This window comes from Halichoerus grypus, chromosome 9 (assembly GCF_964656455.1).
Source record: "Halichoerus grypus chromosome 9, mHalGry1.hap1.1, whole genome shotgun sequence".
Classification (NCBI taxonomy): domain Eukaryota; kingdom Metazoa; phylum Chordata; class Mammalia; order Carnivora; family Phocidae; genus Halichoerus; species Halichoerus grypus.
In genome coordinates, this window is record NC_135720.1 from 77611856 (window position 1) to 77632769 (window position 20914).

Here is a 20914-nt window from a genome sequence, read left to right on the forward strand (position 1 = left end):
GTGAGTGAGACCCATCCTCGGGGCATTTCCCCTCTTTGGGCAGTTTTGCTTCATTTGTTTCCCATTTCTGCTACATAGAAACTAACTTCCATCTCAGCCCCAGCCAGCGCCGCTGAATAGAGCCTGTGCTGCGGCTTCGTGTGCGTCAGATCCCTCCGCGGAGCCGTCCCCGGCCCCCTCCCTCCCGCGGTCGGCCTCCACAGAGAAAGCGCCTTTCAGCCAACCGGCGGCTCCGGCTCCGACATCTTCTCCGACTGGAAATAAATAAATAAATCGCACCTTTGGCCGGGGAGGAGGGGGCAGGGGTCTCGCCACACTGGGTGTGGGGGCCCTGGGGCTCGGGGTCGAAGGCACTCCTTTTTTGCGCCGGGGGGCGGGGGCGCGGGCCGAGGACGGGGCCAAGCCCGGGCCGCGAAGGCGGCGGACTCCTTTCTGCGGCGGAGGGATCCGCGGCGGAGGCGGCGGCGGCCGTAGCCGCTGCCTGAGAGTTGTTGTTTCCTCCTCCTCCTCCTCCGCCTCCGCCGCCGTTGCTTGAATGGTGGAGCCGAGGCTGGGCTCGTGAACACACAGTGACAGCTATAGGGCAGGCGGCGGCACCATCCCCGCTTCCCCTCGGCGGCGGGGTGTCCCGCCGGCGGCCCTGAAGTGACCCATAAACATGTCTTGTGAGAGGAAAGGCCTCTCGGAGCTGCGATCGGGTAAGTCGGGGGGCTGCTGGGGCCGCTGGCACCGGGCGATTCCGCCCGCGGTCCCCCGCCCCCCGCCGCCCGGCCGCTAAGCCTGTGTGTCTCCCCGTCCCCCTCTCCCGCGCAGAGCTCTACTTCCTCATCGCCCGGTTCCTGGAAGATGGACCCTGTCAGCAGGCGGCTCAGGTACGGCGGCGCGCGGCGCGGGCCGAGCCGGCGCTCGCCGCTCGCGGGCGTGGGGGAGGGCGGCGGCGGCGGCGGCGGCGGCGGGGCTGCGGCCCGGGGCGCGGGGCTCAGCTTTCCCCGCTTTGTTGTTGCAGGTGCTGATCCGCGAGGTGGCCGAGAAGGAGGTAAGGGCGGCGGCGGCCCGGCGCGTCTCGCCGCCGCGCGGCCGCTCCTGGGCCGCGCCGCCGCCACCGCCGCCGCTGGGGCGCGGGGCGCGGGGCTTGGGGTCCCCGCCGGGGCGCGGGGCGGGCGGGGGAGGGGAGCGGGCGGGCCGGGGCTGGGGGCCGGGCTCACGGGGCGTCCTCTCCCCGCAGCTGCTGCCCCGCCGCACCGACTGGACCGGGAAGGAGCATCCCAGGACCTACCAGAATCTGGTGAGACATTCACGTCGCGGAGCAAAGAAACTTTTCCCCGAGTCGAATAAAAATTGAATTTCCCGCAATTTTTTACAGAGACAAAAACTTGGCCCCAGAGCGTGAAAGCTCCAAAGGCCACGGGGAGGGTTGGGAGGCCGTCGCGGGGGCTTCGGGGGGCAGTGGTCGGGGGGACCCGCACCCCGAGGCCGCAGGGGCTGCCGACAATTTATTTGTGATATTTTGTTAATGTGCTAGAAATAAAGATACGTCATGAGTGTTGTGCAGTGCAAGGCCGGAGGAGGAGGGGCCGGCGCGCGCGTCCGTGCGGGCGCGGGGGCGCGCGCGAGGCGGCGGCAGCGGGAGCGGCGCGAGGGAGGAGGGCGCGCTTGCTCGCTCGCTCTCTCGCTCGCTCTGCACGCGCGGTCGGCTCGGCTTTCTCCTGCCCCACACAATAGCTGGTGACTAACTGCTCCGAAGTGGCATTAGCATTTCACAAGCAGGCTATTCAGCCGCAGCGGAACCGTAGCAAGGCGTTATTTTTTTTCTCTCTCGATTCTTTTGCTTTCTTTAAATTCAGAGCTACGGTTTTTGTTTGAGGGTTTCAGTTGGCCAGAGGCTCATCTTGCTTTTACCAAAACACATTCGCAGAAGTGCAAAAGCCTGTAACACTCTAAAAGCCAGAAGTTTAACAGACTTTTTCTAATTTTGCTAATTCTTGTGTTATGCCGCTTTTTCAGTTAAAAACTATTACTGGAGGCCACTGAAAAGTTTTGATTTTTACCCTTATATTTATTGTGGTACGGAATCTGGCAAGTAAAAGTTTTGCAGCTTATATTGGGATATATTATGTTTAATAGCATGAAAAATACCGGTTTCTTAATTTTGTGGGTTTTCAAAGTGAATATGTTTAGTAATTTCTAAAAATTGTCTTCTGAAAGTGGACCTATTAAGTATTGTGACTGGAAAAGTAACGTATTTGTATTCGGTGGTTATATTTTCCATATTCTGTCTCCCAAACTGATTTAGGTTGTTTGTATGAATATGTGTGTGTTGGGCAGTTAGAGCAGTCGCACGGCCAGGGGACCGGGGGCGGGGGGGGTAGGGGGGCTTAATCTGTGCAGTGCAACTGATTTAGAACTGATGTTTTGAGGTAGTTATAACGAGTGATGTTACTTCATGAAGGCTTGTGAAATGATTAGGAAGTTTCAGCTACTTCAGAATTGAATGTCTGTGAGGTGAAGGCATGACGTGATTTTGATGGGTTTTGTTTTCATTTGGATGTAGAACATCTAACTTTTGGATCTCAATCTCTTATGATTTACTCTAGGTTGTTAAGTTCCCACAGATGTTGAAATGAGGGAAACCTACGTTTAGGAAATTTAATGGAAACCTAACAGTGATGTTTACAACTTTGTTAGTTTTCAAGTAGTAATTGAGGCTAGTTTCATTTAATACTTTGCTACAGTGAATGATTTGGGGGGGGGGCGTAAATATTTGACAAAATCCCTAAGTGGATTCCACGCCTTCCTTATTTGAAAAAAAATTAAAGAGATTATAATATTCTGTTTTTAAGAATCGGGCAGATTTTATAAAACTGTTTTTTTGCATTTCTTTTTACAAAACTCATCCTTGCATCTCATAAAAACCCACAAACCCCTGTCACTGAAGATTGCTGTGTTTTCTTACCTTGGAAACTCTTAGTAATAATATATTTTTAAAAATGAAACAGCTGATGGTGTCTTTCCAAATTATGGGAATGTCTGATGCTTGTAAGAATATCATTTTGTTTTCTCTAGTAAAAACCGGGGTACCAATGTTCATTTTTAATTTGGGGGGGGAGGATTTCTTATCTCTCAGATATTAATAAAATGAATTTATATTCCCTGTCTCTTTATCAGAATTGGGACAATGAGTGGTGTCTTCATTAGTGTTGTTATGTTTTCAAAATCCACTTATTTTGCATGGAAGTGGATTTTCTTGTTTGGAGTGTTTTCACCTTCTTACCAGAATAGTCGTGTTGGCGTACTCATGAGACGGTTAAGAATTCTCGTTAAAATTTGGAGTTCTCTGGTTCATTTTCTCTTTTTATTCATTTAGCATATTAGTCAATCTGTATCTACTGGATACAAGACACCTTTTGGAGTACTTTTATATCCATCAAACTATATATCTAGGTGTGTGGGTATTTGGTTTAATTTTGTTTGACTTTTTGAGAATCAAACATTTTGGAACACTAGGTATCTGAGCACATTTTTGTTTAATAGTAGGATCTTGAAATTTTATGTCTAGGTAAGCACATGCAAAATCTCTTGTATAGTGTTCTCTATTAATTCATTCTTATGACCTAGAAAACATTTAAGTTGCCTTCAGTTGAACTTGAATTTACTTAACATTGGTTTTAAGTTTATTTTGATGAGTTAAACGAAAATAACTATTGTTTGTGGTTTCAGTAGTGTCTACCTATACCTGGAAATTTGTTGCTACATTAACTGATAAATTGAATAATATTTTAAATGGAAGAATTTATATATCAGATTGACATTTCTCGAAAAACCTCAAATTACATCTATTTAAGATGGTGTATAATATTTGTACTTGGGAGGTTAAAAACAAGCATAGATCAGTGTTTGTACTCAGCCTACAAATAAAATCACAGTGATTGAGTTTTGATCAAGAGGAAAGTAGAGTTTTAAGAGTAGTTTTAAAGGTTTACAGCTAAAAAAAAAAGATGTGCTTATTTCAGGTGTGATTGAAAAAGTTATGATAAAACATGATTATATTACCATCTAAAGATTTAAAACATTTTTAACCATCAGTAGAATTTGATAGGAAGTTGAGTGGTTTTTTTCTTTTTTATGGTGTATGTTTAATCAGATTTTACATTTTTAAATATAGGTTGATTTTAAAACAGGACATATTATAAGCTTTCATTAGAATTCTAATTTTTTAAAAGGAGCCATGCATTGGTGGCAAACTTTGTTTAGAACAGGAAAACTCGACTAATTTTTGGACCAAAGAGAAAGCTTTGTCATTTATTTCTGTTTGATAGTGGAATTGGTTGGTTTATTATTGAATAGTGGTTATTAGTTGGTTTTGCTATCTAGTTGTCAGCTTACTTAGTGGTGATTGCGTGCTTATGAGGCAGAATTTTTAAACATTTTTACCAAATTTAGAATTCTGATTACATTTCTTACAGGGCTTTTTTTTTTTTTTTTTTTTTTTGAACTGGGTTCATGTTTTGCTAATCTGTTAAAATGATGTAATTCTTATTTTAATTTTTGTAGCAGTATTTGGTTTTCTTAAAATCATTCCACTTATTAGAAATCTTTCTGTTCAAGTGAAGGACTGGGAGTCAGGAGATAGGGATTGTGATTTTTAGCCCTGCCAACAGTCAAACCTGCAGGTTACCTCAAGCAAGTCATGCAATTTTTCTGGGCCCGAGTTATCTCATTTGTAAAATAAGTGAATTAAAATTTTTCTAATCTGAAAACCTGATTTTGAACTAGAAATAGTGAAAAATTGTCTCTAAAAACTCAATTCTTTCATTTTGTTGTTGATTATTCAAAACACAAAAAAATAGATATGGAGAAAACATGCAGAGTAGAAAATTGTATAAATGCTTTTTATAGTGCCATTCTTAGGTTGTAATATCATATCTTCTTAGAGATAGATGAATATTTTTGAGACACTAACCACATTATAGACTCTCTCTTTATTCTGTAATTAGTATGTTTTTCTCCATGGTTTAAGTACTAGTTTTCATAAATTATTGCTGGGCTTAAATTCAGAGAATAAGAACCATGAATAGGATATACTTAAGTATATCTTAAGTTTGCATGTATTTAGAGTATGCTGATTAATGTGAAAGTTAGGGGACAAGTTTTAGGGGAAAAAACACGTTTTTGAATGAGGTGTTGCTGTCCTATATTAAAGATAATACGGTGTTTTTAAAACCTAACCGGTATAATTTTGGGAGTGGGGGGTGACAAATAATGAAGTGAATGTGCCTAATAGTTACCATTTCCTTTTTTAATAGAGTATCAGTAAAATGGTAAGCTCAGCTTGGTAGTCTCTAAGGGCTTTAATATCTCAGTAATCCTTATAATGAACAATACATTATGTGTTAGGGAAATGTTACATGCTAAAGGGCTGAAATGGGCAAAACTCCATCTTTTCTTACCCATACAGTTGTTCTATTGGTATATGCCATTATTACAGAAGTTTGAGGCATTTACAAAGATTTTTAAATGGAATAAGTACCTGTTAAATTCTTTATACTCCTGAATAATTGTAAAGTGGCTTTGAACATAAGGGGGAGTTGGATTATCCCATCCCCAACTACACAATAGTATTTTATATGACTGTTTTGAGGCAGAATAGTACTGCTGAAGTCTGTTCCCCAGTCTGTAAAATGGGCTAATAATAGCGCCTATTTTGTAGGATTCTGTGAGTGATAACTGGCACTTCAGAAGCACTATGTAAGGGTTTGTGTTGCTATTATCAGAACTTTAGTCATGGTAGTAGTTTCCAGTTATTGCTTTATTAATGCATGAAAGTTTAAGAAAAACAGTTTTATTCCAGAAACAAGTGTGCATAATTTTCTGAACATAGCAGCTACACTGTAAAAAAGACTGCTTTAAACTTTCAGAAGATACTGTCAGTATAATTATGTTGTAGATCCAAGATGAAATAAGTAAGCCTAAGATGTAAAGAAAAAAGTATAATACCAAAAATAAATAATTTTTAAAGCATTGTGGATAGAATTCTAGAAAAGTTTTGGTGGTCTGTATAGTGATTCTGTGACTGTTTTTGTGGACCAATTAACATTAAGAAATGTTTGGGTGGTTGAAATATCCAAAATTGATTAGAGAATATATGAAGGTTTTGTATCTTTTGGTAATCAGATGACATTTAGGAATATGTGAATGGAGCTTGGCTGTTGCTTCTGTCTCCTTCTGTTCAGAGATTTGTGTAATTTTAAACTCCTCACGATAGTTTGTATTTTTGAAATTGTCAGAGGAGATGTTTTGTCAGTCTGGCTTAAAAATGTATATTCTAAACAGCTTAATACAAACTTTTTGAATTAATCTTTAAGTGAGGACTAGGTTAAATAAATCCTGTGAATGCCAATTTTTTAATCCACTCAAAATTTGTCAGACCACAAGTTTTTGGTTTTTTTAATCTAGAAACTCCTTCTCTAGTCTACTGAAGTCGTTTTTCTTTTTCCCAAATTTTGTAGTTATCTATAATGTCACGACAGAATTTTAACAAATAAAATTGTATCCTAGACAACTTGTTCTGGACAAGAAATACTAGACAGGTTCATTTTATTGTTTACATTTCTGAATTCACAGGAAAGTATCTGTAATACTAAGCAAAGCGGAAGTTAACAGTGTACTAAGTGTATTCATTTTGATGAACTTTAATTGAATTCAAGAAAGTCGGGTATTAAAATGAGTATTTTTCTTTTTTGTTTTTTGTTTTTTCATTTTGAGTGTATTTTTCTTTTAAGATACTTAAGTTGCTTTTATAATTGCATCTAAAAGTAATAGAGGCTGTAATATAATAGGAACCAAATTTAAAATTTTAGAAATAAATTTAAAATGTGTAAAGATCAGTTTTTATTTTGTGAGAAGACATGGGTACAATTACGAGTAATTTGTGAAAATTAATAATTTTGGAATGAATATATGTTACTGAGCATATGGAATATAGAAAATTTAAGTATTTAGATTGGAGAAAATGATAATACTTCTTTTCTCTATGGAATTTGAGAATTCAGTGTGCTAAAAAATCAAAGTTATGATATAGAAGAGTGAAATATGTAAGTGAGAATCTTTGGTCACTACAGAGAAGGCAGTCATCAAGTGTGAAGCAGGTCCAGCTTTATTTGCCTTACATACACAGAAGCAGCCTATTTGAGCTCAAGGATTACAGATAAGGAAAAGGATGGTTGGTTGGAGGAGAATTTTTTGATACTAAGAAAATGTAGTTAGCAACATGATCTAATGCACCTCCTGCTTAAGTTAAAACCAAATTGTAAAAGGAATGAGATTTGTAGTATAAAACTTGGGTTATTTATGGTAGCATGGATAATGGAAGCCTACTGCCAAGGAAGCAGGTAAAGAATCCGTGTATTCTAAGACTCCAGATGGCCTATGGTCATGGCAGCATGACCCATTTGGTCTCTCTCAGGGATAGAGAACAGGCACATAGCCTCTCTTGGCAGAGGTTATAGTATAAATGCAAGAAATACTTACCTTGTGTCATTTGATTGTGGTTTCGATTTTGGGTGAGGAAATAGTAAATTCTAAGCAACTTGGAGAAATACTCATTTTTAAAAACAACTTCACTGCCATTGTATGTGTGGTATTAGTTATTTCGAGTGCAGTGTTTGAAACCGAAACATTACTAAAAATGAAACTGGTCGTTCTCTTAAGAGTATTTATATTGGCATTTTAAGAATAAACAGTTTAAGAATTTTCCATCTTTAAATTGATAGACAATAATTTTGCCAACAGAATCTCATATTTGAATTTTATATTTTAGTAAATGTTTTAAAGAGGATTTCTTACTGCACAAATTTTGCTAAGAAAGTATGATTTGATTTAAAAACAAAACTTCAGAATGTGTTTTAAAAAGTTAAATTTTGTTATTTTGTAGTGTTTTAAATTAATTTTTATAGAGTATCTTTTGTGGTTTGTGGAAACCTAAATTTGGAATAAAGTGGGTTTTTGTTTTTTTTTTTAAAGATTTTATTTGAGATAGAGAGCAAGCAAGAGAGCATGAGTGGGGGGAGGGGCAGAGGGAGAGGGAGAAGCAGGCCCTCTGCTGAGCAGGGAGCCCGACCCCCAGCTGAAGACAGATGCTTAACCCACTGAGCCACCCAGGTGCCTTTTTTTTTTTTTTAGCAAAATATAGTCAGGTTGTGATGAATAAAATCTGGAAGAGCACTGTGTATATTCTTTAAAAGACACATTTGTATTGATAATACTAGCTGAATTATTATCTAAATGAATTCTTAGGTGGTTGACTAAATTGTGAATAGACGACAGTCTTTCAAGCATGTTTATTGACAATTAAGAATAAATAGACTACCAAGATTAATTTTGACACTTAATAAGATTCTGTATTAATTTTATTATACTTTTAATTACAAAGAAGTCGTAGGCATGTACGAATCCTTCTGAGAATAGTTAGATTAGAGGTTGTTGACTTGAAAAATGGTTATGTAGGTCCTATTAAGTTTGTAATTTTAAGACTTGCGTGACAGTGGGGTAGGGACTAAAGTTTTGAGAAGGAAATTGTAATGTAATGAAAATAACAGTAATCTTGGAATCATGACACCTGGGCTTGAATACTAATTTCTCCTACTTTTTAAATGTATGACTTCGGAGAACCTGTAACCTTTGGACTTCAGTTTTCTTTACTTGTGAAATGGGAAAAATACTTATTTGCTAGTGAAGATAAATTTTGAGAATACTTGGCACAAAGTAAGTATTGCATAATTTTTCTATGTGGAAAGCTATTAAAGTTTTTTTTAAAATGCCCAGAAAATGTAAACTTGCTTTTAAAGATTGTAGATGTAATTTAACGTATACTTTGTAATGATGATAACCGATTTATAATTACAAGTTGAAAGTTTTGAGAATTTGAGATCTGGTTTTAAAAATAGGCTTAGAAATGACTAATAGCAAATAGGGTTTTTTAAGTTTGTGATTTTGTTTATATGTTAGGATAGTTGTAAAAATAACTATTCCATTAAGCTGACTTTTTAGAACTCAGAGCTATAGTGGAGAGCAGAAGTAACTAGCCTTTCAGATCTGAAAAAATTTAGAAAACAGATGTGAAAAACTGACATTTTTAGAACCAATCAGGTGTTCAGGACATAGTAGTGCCAGATATTTGGTGGATCTTATTTTCATAGGGACTTCTTAATTATATGCTGAAAGAAGGACTGGCTTTTCTAGATCATACAGGTAAATCAGGTAGTTTAATGAATTACATTGCTCTAACCTCATTTTGGAAAGGTCCTTAAAAAGATTTCCAAAATGTTTTTTCCCTGTGTAGGTCTAGAAAGATTTTCAACATGAAAGAGCAACACGTAGTATGTAATATGGAGTGTAATTAAAGTGACCGCCAATCGTATGTTACCTACTATGAGTACCCCCCAAGGTGGTGACTTGGCAGTCTCAGTCTTGTAGATGAGGACATTGAGTAGTAGAGTAAATGTTTTCCCTGCACTCAGCAAGATTAAACCTAGACTGTTTGACTTTAGAGCTCTCAAACTACTGACCTTTTCTTTAAAAATTGAGTAGAGTTCTTAATGACAGTATGTCTGGTAGAATGCAGTGGCTTCCAGATTTTTTATATTTTCTTCCCACTGATAAAATTTACCTTTTAACGATAATTTCCATTGACAGTGGCAAAATTTTCTTGGCTGGGAAGAACCGCTGTTTATATGAAGTAGCATAGCAAGCAGAAGCAGATTGTTTTAACTAAAGATGCAGGAAAATAAACTACTCAAAAGAGCTCAGTCTTTTCTTGTTCCTTCCTTGCTATGGCATCAGAGTTTGCATCCATAAAGCAGGCTCTTGTATCTTGAGTGGCAGAGAAGATGAAATGTTTATGAAAATTTAAAAAATGGAGCACAGCTGATAAATAATGCATTCTTATGTTTTAAGAATAGTAATCATGAATTTTATGGTATTAATCCCTTCGTTGTTTAATCTGTTTATACCTTCTGACTTTAAGAGTTTAAAATTTTAATCTTAGAAATACTGAGAAAAGTAGGGTTGATCACACTGATTTCCTTTAGCCATTGTGGGAGAGAATATTTAGGATTGTCACCCTATTATTGTAGTTTTATTTTCTATCCTTAGTTTACCTATAGGTATCCTTTACCTATAGGAATTTGTGCTTTTGTGCTAGTTTGCTTAATAGTGAAAGTGAACTTCAGAATGTTTCTTTTTGTCTCACTTTAATGTCTGTGTTGAAAACTATTCAAAATGTCTTTTTTTAGTTCAATTTTGAAATAATATATATATATTTGAGGCAATAGGTACTACGGGCAGTGTGAATGAGGGCTGGAGTTACACTGTCTTGGTTTGAGTCTTATCTCCACCATCCACTAAATGTGTGTGATCTTGGGAACCTTGTTTTATCTTACTGTACAGTAATTTATTAATGGAAATAATAGTTCAAATCTCTTAGGGTTGTTAAAATAATGAGCTGAACTTTTATATGTATAACTTACTACACTTACCACAAGGCTTAGCATTTAGAGTGCAGTCAATATGTGTTAGCTATGATAGTGTTGTTAAGATTTATCATAGTTAACTTTATAATTTGGTCATACTTTTTATGTGTTGAATATCTTAAGAAATTTAAAGCAGCACTGGTCGTGGAAAGTAATCAGTATATTAGAATCGAGAATGTTGTTTTGTTTTTCCAAATGATAGTGTACAAACAGTTACTGAGAATCCAGATTTCAGATGTTTTGGATAAAGGATTTTATTACAGTATCACTTCTGATTTCCCTTTTAATTTTCATTTCCTTTTAGTTATTTATTAGTATAAATAAATAAAATAAAGTCCATTTAAACTAAAAATCTTAAGTTATTATTAAAGATACAGTGTTTACTCCTTTGGAAATTAAAAACCATATATGTATAGCCATAAATGAACATTTTAATTTTTTTGAACCGTATTAATTTCTTAAAATTTTTGCCTTTACATTTTATTGACCATAGTGACCTGGATTAATATTCATTAAGAAAAATGTTTTAAAAAGGTAGTAAAAGAAAGTTGTCATTGTTTTTTTTAAAAGTGCGTATTGGGTGGATGGGTGGGTGGATAGGTGGGTGTGTATATGAATGTATGTATGTGATGCAGCTAGAATCAAAAAAAGACATGGTCCTTAATCTCTTCTAGTTAATGGTGAAGTTGAGAAGAAAAGCATTAAATTATTGAACTTTTAAATGTGTAATCATAGACTGGTACATGATAAGGAAAAGTCACCAAGAGCATGCAGCCAAGATAATACACTTAGACTGGTAAAGTAAAGGGAAACAAAGGAGGTTACATTGGAGGGAAGATCTGAAGCACATAGAAGAGTTGTTTGGGCAAGGAGATGTGGGGAAATGTGGAGTGTGCCACATGGGAAAAGCCTAACAGGAGAGAGTACAGGTAACCTGAAGGAAGACCAATGTCTAAATGTGGAAAGTGGGGGCTGGAGCGTGTAGGGTTGGGAATGTGCCATATGGAGCAAAGAAATATGAGTGGACCATACGTGCCTTTCAGGATTTGTAGATCCATGTTAAGGAGTTGGATGGCCAAAGAGCAAGGAAAGTCTCTGAAGTGTTTTAAGTAGGGATGACTTGACCAGATAAAGGTTTTAGAAAGAGCATTATGATTGCAATATAGAGAACAGATTTGGAATAGAAGAGATTATAGAATAGAATGAGGTGTAGGAGGCATGAGTGGATGTGGGAAAGATGGGAGTTTATTGCAAAGATGATTTGAAATTGGGTCATTGTTATGGAGATAGAGTTTAAGAATAGGAAGAGAAAATCAGTTGAACTTGGTGACTACTTGGGTGTTAAGAATGAGGTGGAAGGGAGGAATAGGCAGTATAAAAAAAATGTGACTTCTTGGTTTGAGGCTGGATGGATGGTGTTGTTTGTCAAGGTAGGAAACATTTTGGGAGGGGGGGTGTTGACATGAGGATCATGAGTTCATTTTTGCATATGTTGAGTTGAGGTTTTGGGACTCCAAAGAGAGATGTCTTAAGGAAGTTTGATATGCAGGTGTAGACTATAGATACAAATTTGGGAATCATTGGTATAATAAGTTCAAGGAAAGAGTATTGAGTGAGAAGAAATAAAGTGTGGAACTGAGCTCTGGGATCCTAGACCTTAAGAACTTCACCATTTAATGGCTAGATAGAAAAGGAAGAGTCAGTAGTTACTGCATGCATATTGTCATGTGTTCACTTATCTAACAAACACTTAACTACAAGTACTACATTAGGTACTGGGTCGACAGGTAAACAAGATCTAATCCCATGTCTTCTAATATAGGTCATGGACAAGTAAATTGGCAATCTTAGGATACTGCAGGGGTCTTAGGAACCTCCAAAACAGGGCAAGACAGAGTTAGGGCATGTATGTGTGTTTTTTGGAGGAAGAGGATCGTAACTATCATTAGATTCCCACTGAGATCTAGATACGAGCAACTAATATGATAAAAGTACTACAGAGCACTGATGAGTGGGGTAAAAGAACGTTTTGGGAAGGAGTATAATGTGCTATGGAAATGAAATGATAGAGTGTCCAAAAAGAAAGGGTGTAAGTGTTGTAATAGGTCATGGAGGGCAGTGAGGTATAGACTGAGACATGAAGGAGAATGAGATGGGGAGGTGGATGGGTAAGAAAAGATTTCCAGCAGAGGGATCAGCTTATATAAAGTCTCATAAGCCAGAAAGCCTGAGGATTTTAAGAACTGAAAGTATCTTTTCTAACTTTAAAGTGAAAGTCGATTTTGAAAAATATACTAAATCACCAAGGAAAAATTCTGAAAAAGTGGATTCATAATATTTTTGAATTCTTCAATAAGGATTTTCAGCTGAAATGTATTTTGCAAAAAGACTCTAAAACAGGATAATCACAAAACTAAAGTTAATAAGTAATGAACTTTATGGTTAAAGTAAAATTTTTGAAAGGAATTTAGATCAATGTAAAGAAATTACATTAGAATAATTATATACAGTTTAGAACTGGAAGGGACCCTATAAATATTGTAGATGTTTTCCTTTAAATTTTATTTTTAAGTAAATTATTTTAGGGAAGATTAGAGAAAAGTATAAATACAATTTTAAAAATTTCTATTTTGGTATATTTTATTCTAAATGTATTTTTGCTTAGCTAATCATACTAGTGTTTGAAAGAGTATGTTTTGAGTCAAGATGATGATATTAGGGGGAAAGGGAATCTGTAGCTTCACAAGTTTGGAAAATTGCATTAAACAAAATCAAATAGATTTATCTCAGGATTTTTCAGAGGCACATAATACAATTGTACAATACAATTTGTATTAGAACATCTTTTCTAAAGTATTCATTCCAGTCATACTTACTACTATATGCCACACTCTATTATTTTAAATTATCAGTGTGGCAGTATGGCTTCGTATTATCTCCATGACAGGAATGTATTATTATAAAAAGTAAGGTTGGTTTCTCTTAACTGGCTTCAGCTTAGAAGGTGAATATTAGCTAACTTTTTAAAAATACCTTTCATGTTCTTCTATCGGTAGAGTATAACAGATACTGCAAGATGGAATGAAATGATTTAACCCTTTACTTCCCTCCGCAAATCAATCTTATAAGGAATTCATATTAAAATTGCCATTACTATGTGAACTTGAGTAGCACTTCTCAAACACTTGGCCTCAGAACCCCTTTATATTAATAAAAATTATTGAATTTTCTTTGTTTACATGGATTATAATCGCTTTGTATTTATCATTTAAAAATTAAAGCATTTTTAAAATATTTATTTAAATAAAAAAACTCATTACTTAACATTTTTTGTAGCAATTATTTTCCAAAACAAAACAAATTTATGAAGAGTGGCATTGTTTTACATTTTGGGAAACGTTTAATGTCTGGCTAAATAGAGAGATTCTTATATCTGCTGCCTTATTCAGTCTTTTGTGATATCACATGTCAGGTGGCCCCCTGAAAAATTCACTCATGAAAGAGTGAAAAAGCAAAATAACATTTTAGTATTATTCATGATTTTTACCTCAGGAACCTCCAGGGGTTCCCAGAACTCACTTTGAGAACAGTTGAACTATAATATTTAGGTAGTATATTGAGAAATTTTTTATAACTTGATAATCTTTTTTTTTTTTTTTTTAAAGATTTATTTATTTATTTGAGAAAGCGAGAATGAGAGAGAGAAAGAGTACATGAGAGGGGGGAGGGCTAGAGGGAGAAGCAGGCTCCTCGCCAAGCAGGGAACCCGATGTGGGACTCGATCCAGGGACTCCAGGATCATGACCTGAGCCGAAGGCAGTTGCTTAACCAACTGAGCCACCCAGGCGCCCCTATAACTTGATAATCTAACTATAAAGCGATAAAATACTTTTTTCCTTTAATTCTCTTTAGATTCTTTGAAAAGAATTTCAGGATGGATAATAAAAATACTAGAATTTCATATCTTGCTTTCAAATGCTAGCATAAATTAAGCGTGTTTGAAGTTTTTCCAAAAGTGCCCAAAACTTTTTGTAGTAGGTAGGTTTATTTTATAGTTAAACTTATTTAAATTAATAGTTGGAATTTCACCTTTCTAAGGTTTTTTGTGAATAAATTACAAAATTCTTCATAGAGGCTATGTGTTTTGGTTTTTTTTTTTTTAAAAGGTTTTATTTATTTATTTGACAGAGAGAGAGCACAAGTAGGCAGAGCAGCAGGCAGAGGGAGAGGGAGAAGCAGACTCCTCACCAAGCAGGGAGTCCGATGTGGGGCTTGATCCCAGGACCCTGGGATCATGACCTGAGTTGAAGGCAGCCGCTTAACTGACTGAGCCACCCAGGCTCCCCTTAATATAAGTGTTTTTAAATTTTGTTATGAGAACATGAACCATCAAGATTTTTTTTTTATACTTAATTATTCTGGAGATATTCTTTATAATGTAAAAGATCCAAAATACTCATTATGTTTTATAGTTGGATGACTTCTTTGTTTGAAGTTTTTGAAAATGAAAATGTTAAACTATAACAAAATCATTTTAGGTTATAATGCTGTATATTTTTTTCTTTGTTCAATATTTGCATTGACTAGAATCTGCTAATTTATAACTTGGCTATATTTAGTTACATTAATTCTTTAGCAGTTTTTCTCCTCAGTGAATTAAATGGATAACTATTTTATTCTGTGAGTCAAGTGGTTGCACAGAATAAACATGAACTTTTACCCCAAGTAAAATAAAATGTTGACTAGCCAGGACAAATTACTCTATTTTTTAAAATATATTTTATTTATTATAAAGAACTATATCACCTTATTTAGCAAGTATTTTATATGTCTTTCACATAATAGGTGAAGTATTACAGACATTTAGCACCTGATCACTTGCTGCAAATATGTCATCGGCTAGGACCTCTTCTTGAACAAGAAATTCCACAAAGCGTTCCTGGAGTACAAACTTTATTAGGAGCTGGAAGACAGTCCTTGCTACGCACGAATAAAAGTATGAAAAATTTCTACTAGGATTTAGACATTCTTTTTTGTGTGTGTGTCCTATTTTTGGATCCATAAAAATATGTGTATTTAATAGGCTGCAAGCATGTTGTGTGGAAAGGATCTGCTCTGGCTGCATTGCATTGTGGAAGACCACCCGAGTCACCAATTAACTATGGTAGCCCACCCAGCATTGGTGAGTTGTTTGAGTTCATTACCAAGTTGATATCCTCTTGGTAAAGAGCTTTTGAAAATAAAAATGTTTTAGTTACTTAAAAAGAACTTCATATTCTGTGCATTAGCATTCAAAGAGGAAAAAGCTATCAGATATTTTTTACTATGTCAGTAATCTTAATAGTGAAGAAGTCATAATGTGTAATTATGGATTGTACATATTGTACGAAATGGAGACTAACTAGATCATTGATACATTACTTTTACAAAAAATTGTTTCCTAAAATGTATTAGATTGATTTTTGTGGGCGACTGTATATCGTATTACAGATTAGTTAAAATGGTGGAAAACAAAAATAGTTTGGTTATTTTTTTTTAATAAAGCAGTGCTTTTTTTTTGCCTTTAAAATTTCAAAGGAAAACTGATGCAGATAGGTCTTCCTCTTGAAATGTCTCCTAGATTCATTCCTTTATCTCTTCTACTACCAGGCCCTTCTCTTACCTGGATTGCTATACCATCTTCCAAACTAATCTTCTTGCTTTCAGTGTCTTCTCCCTCTTTCTCTTCCAGGTCATACTTATAACACTGTAATATTAATCTTATTTAATTCTACCTTTGCTCTGTTGTTGTTCTGCTCAAGTAAAAAGAGGTTAAGATATTTTAATGGTGTCATACTTCCTCTCGCACCAGTCTAAACTTTTAATTTTCAGAGACTTTCATATTTTGGTCATAGCCTCTTCTCCCACCGCCACTCTTTTGCCTACCTAGGATTGTTATTCTCCTTCTTCCACCTATCCAAATCCTACTTATTTCTTCTTTTTCTGGATAGTTACTATACTGATCATCAACATTACAGTTTTGCCTTTTGCTTAATATAGCATACCTTTTCTCATTGTTTTACTTTTAACCTTTTTTTGTCTTTTTATTTTCCATATCTCTTTAAAAATAGCATAGAAGTGGCTTTTTAAAAATACAGTATGGCAGTCTTTGTATTGTGTAGGGCATTTTGTCCTATACATATAATTATTGGTAGATGTGGGTTTAAATCTGTTGCTGCTTGGAAGGTTATCTCTCTTGCTGGTTTTCTGCAGTTTGTGATATGTCTTGGTGTTGGTGGGGTTTTTTTTGTTTTTTTTTTTTTATCTTGTTTGAGATCCATTGGGTTTCTTGAATCTGTAATGTCTTTTACTGGCATTGGAAAATTCTCAGCCATTATCTTTTAAAATATCATCTTTCTCTCCCCTTTGGGACTCCAGTTGAACAGATGCTAGATTTTCTTACTTAATCTTCTTTATCACCTTCTCTTTTATGATTTGCATCTTTTTGTCTCTGTGACATATTCTGGTTTGTCTCTGACCTTTCCAAGGGTATCCTGTGTAATATTTGTATGGCAGGCAATCATGGATGATTTTTTTTTTTTTCAGCATATGAGTGTCTTAGTTACATAATGACATCTATAGGTAATCTGTATACAAAGAACAACTATTAAAACGAGAAAGGATTTGAGACACTAGAGTATATTTTATGTTTGCACTTAGAAAATTATACTGGGGGCAGAATAGTTTTCTTTAAAGAAGGGGAAGGTAAAATATTATAGGAGCTTCACCTGCACAGAGAAGTTCATCCTCTCTTGAAAAACTGCAGGTCTATGTAGTAAGGGGAATGTGTTGTTATTCTTTCAGCACATTGTCCAGTAGCCCTGTGGTAGCCAATGAAAGTACAAGAATGATTGACAGTAACTTCTCTTAATTTTTGCTATGTGAGTAATTACTGTGTGCCAGGCATTTTCCATTTATTTTTTCTTTTAAAACCTTAAATGGTCTGTAAGAGGAGCTATTCTTACATTATGGAGAAGGAAATTGAGGCATTGAAAGGTTCGGCATCTTGACCAGGGTTACACAATTAGTGCGCCATTAGACCAGACTAACTCCATTTTGCTATGCCTTATTTTCAATAAGATAAACTTAGTTTAGCTTTTAGTAGCTAACTAGAAGCATTTGGCTACTCAAGAAAATTGGTATTAAATCATAATGGTCAGATCAGTAAGTATTGATGACATGGATATAGGGAATATGGCAAAAAATATCTTGAGTTTTATGTCACAGCAGAGAAATGCAACTGGTGTATTTAGGTAACAGAATTAATTACCAAGTAGGTCATTTTTGTACCTATTTGAAAGACTTAATTTCACTTCTAGGGTTTAAGATAAATGTTTTTTTCTTCCATTCATATTTTCAGGAAAATATTTGTTCTTTATATTTAAAAAAATAACTATTAGAAAGCCAATTTTACCTGCTTTTTTGTATTTGCATATAATTTTTTTTAAGTCACTAAAGCAAAGCTGGACTAATCAAAACAACTCTACTTATATAGTCATAGTTGGTGTCATGTCTTGTCGGTTCCCCTTGGTGACAGTCTGGAATGTTTTGTCATTGCTACAAAATTGGGTATAGGGTGGTAATGGAAAGAAAAGTTCATCAAGCTTTTTGCTTGCATGGTGATACATTGTGTCATTTCAAGTTACCACAGAGTATGGGTTAGAAGATTTAAAAATATATATATATATCTTTTGTTGATTCCTCTTTGCTGTTTTCTCTCTGGCTACCTTTAAAGATTTTCTTTGCTCTTTCCTTGGTCTGTATAGTACTATCAAGTGTCAATGGATGTAAGAAAAAAAAAACCTTCTTAACATTTTAGCTTTTCATAAACTATAGATTTAAAAGTTTATACTATAGATTCAGATATTTAAATTTTGACACATTTGAGATACAGGTTTTTTAAAATAAACTTTTAATTTTGGAATAAGAAATTATTTACTAAAAGTTGCACAGACAATTCACAGTTCCTTTATATCCTCTATGCAATTTTTCCTAATGTTATAATCTTAAAACTATAGAACCCACATTGGCACATTATTATTAACTAAATACCAGACCTTTTTAATATCTCACCAAATTTTCCCACTAATTACCTTTTATTGTTCCAGGATCTGATCCAGGTTACCATACTGCATTTAGGGTGTGTTTATTTTTTAATTTGAACTTCCTGTTTTAAACTCAGAGGAATCATTTAAGAAGAGTGGGGTGATAAATTGGATTTTCCTTTCTTAGATTTTTTCAGACTACATGCAAACTGTTGTACTTCTCAATTTGAATATCTCACATTTGTCTGAAACTTTAAAATGTGTAAAATAGAATTTCTGACCCTCTGAAACTTGTTATTCCAAGCCTGGGAGTTAGACTTCTTAATCCATATCTTAAATTCATTTAGTAAATAAGGCATATGTATTCTATTCTAGTTTCTTGAATCTGTTTTTCATTACCACTGCAACAGCCACATTTTAGGTCTTGGTACTTCTTGCCTGGGGCTCTAACATCATTAATTCACTTACTAAGTAAATATAGAATCTGTATTATACCTGGCACTGGGCTAGGATCTGGAGTTGCAGGATAAACAAGAACATGACCTCTGCTGCCCTAGAATTTATAGACTACTTAATCCCTTGCCGCTAGCCTTATTCCATTACCCTAGGTAAGATTTAGCTCCAAATCAGGGTTTCGTAACTTCAGCTCTATTTACATTTTGGGCCAGATAATTCTTTGTTGTAGGCTAGTGTCCTGTGCGTTGTAGGGTGTTTTATCAGCATCCCTGCCTATACCCAGTAAATGCTAGTAGCACTCCTCACCTCCTGCCCCCTACAGTTGTGACCACCAAAAAATGTCTCCAGACATACCCAAATGTCCCTGGGGCAAAATTGCTTCCAATTGAGAACTCTGAAAGTTCTAAAATGCATATATGATCACGCCATGCCTCCTTTCTATCACTGACTTCATATAGTCTTAACTGTGTAATGTGGCTCACAAAACTGACCTTTTCCCATCTTTCGCACCTTTTCCTCACCTGTACCTGTGCTAGTTTTGTACAACTCTTTGGCAGTTTTTAACAGCTAAACTCTTTTATCCCTTTGTCTCTGTACATGTTTTATTTCTTTCTGCAATGTCTCTTTTTTGTCTGTTCGCTGAATATCTATTCATCCTTTAAAATTTCAGTGTCCACTTACACTTCTCTCTCCTGTAGCTTTTGTCACATAGTTGTGTCTATTTATTTCTTTTCCTTTTCTACTATTTTCTTTTCCTTATCACTGTTAGGGCCTGGAGGATAGAGATTATGTTTCATTGCTCTCTATAGACCCAACTCCTCGGCATTAGTACATATTAAGTAAAGAGGAAGTTGGTGATTGATGAACTGGAGTGGGACAAGAAAAGTTCACAAATGGGTAGGGAGTAAAAAATGGAATAGATGGTTGGAAGAAGAGAGAGACTTGGTCCAAGGATGGCTTTGAATTAAGGCCAAACCCCAGAAACTGTGTGTGTGTGTGTGTTTAAAGATTTTATTAATTTATTTGAGAGAGAGCGTGTGCACTAGCAAGGAGAGGGGCAGAGGGAGAGGAGGAAGCAGACTCTGCTGAGGGACTCAATCCCAGGACCCTGAGATCATGACCTGAGTCGAAGGCAGACATTCAACTGACTGAGCCACCCGGGCGCCCCTCCCCCAAAAAACTGGTTTTTAAGAAATTAAGGTTAATTAATGAATTGGGTTATCAGTTCATTACACTCAGCATGTTAAAACTCGTGCCTGCATAATTTAAGAACCAAGCCTTGAGCTTATCTCAGTGCATTTCTTACCCTGTCTTATTTTGGTGTCTGCTTATAAATCCTGTTTTGTATCTCCTAGTCCTTGATGTAAATTGTGAAAATTGAACTGGAATTTCATTCTCAGGGCAGGAGAATGAAAATGTTCAGAAGCTTTCCAGTCCTCTAGAACCTCTTTAATGAGGGGGAAAAAAAGAAAGATCACACCAATCTGTTATCACTAGCTTCTAACTGATTTTCTATGGAAGAGATACATGAACGTGTATGAGGCACATTACTTTCAGAAAAATAGTGATCTCAGGCATTGTCCTTTTTCCAACCTCCTTACCCAAATTATGCCTATTTAATTTACTCTGTATTTGCCTACGATAAACAGCCCTAGTTAATAATAAATGACATGGGTGAAGAGACTTAGGTACATTAAGGCTGTTTTTAGGGGTGCCTGGGTGGCTCAGTCGGTTAAGCGTCTTGCCTTCAGCTCAGGTCGTGATTCCAGGGTCCTGGGAGTCTGCTTCTCGCTCTCCCACTCTCTCTGCCTGCTGCTCTGCCTACTTGTGCTTTCTATCTCTCTGTCA

The 20914-nt window shown here is 36.4% G+C and overlaps 1 protein-coding gene across 4 annotated transcripts in view; it reads left to right on the top strand.

The window, feature by feature from the left end:
- Window positions 1-410: 410 nt before the first annotated feature.
- PHIP (PHIP subunit of CUL4-Ring ligase complex) overlaps window positions 411-20914 on the top strand; it is a 135000-nt gene continuing 114496 nt past the window's right edge. For 3 of the 4 annotated variants that reach the window (XM_036082210.2, XM_036082211.2, XM_036082213.2), the window contains exons 1-6: window positions 413-698; window positions 814-872; window positions 1007-1036; window positions 1226-1285; window positions 15372-15522; window positions 15610-15708. In XM_036082210.2, coding sequence (XP_035938103.1) covers window positions 659-698; window positions 814-872; window positions 1007-1036; window positions 1226-1285; window positions 15372-15522; window positions 15610-15708 — 439 coding nt within the window. In that variant the 5' untranslated portion in view covers window positions 413-658. Of the gene's footprint in view, window positions 699-813; window positions 873-1006; window positions 1037-1225; window positions 1286-15371; window positions 15523-15609; window positions 15709-20914 lie in introns of all 4 variants that reach the window. The other variant, XM_036082212.2, reaches the window with a different exon arrangement.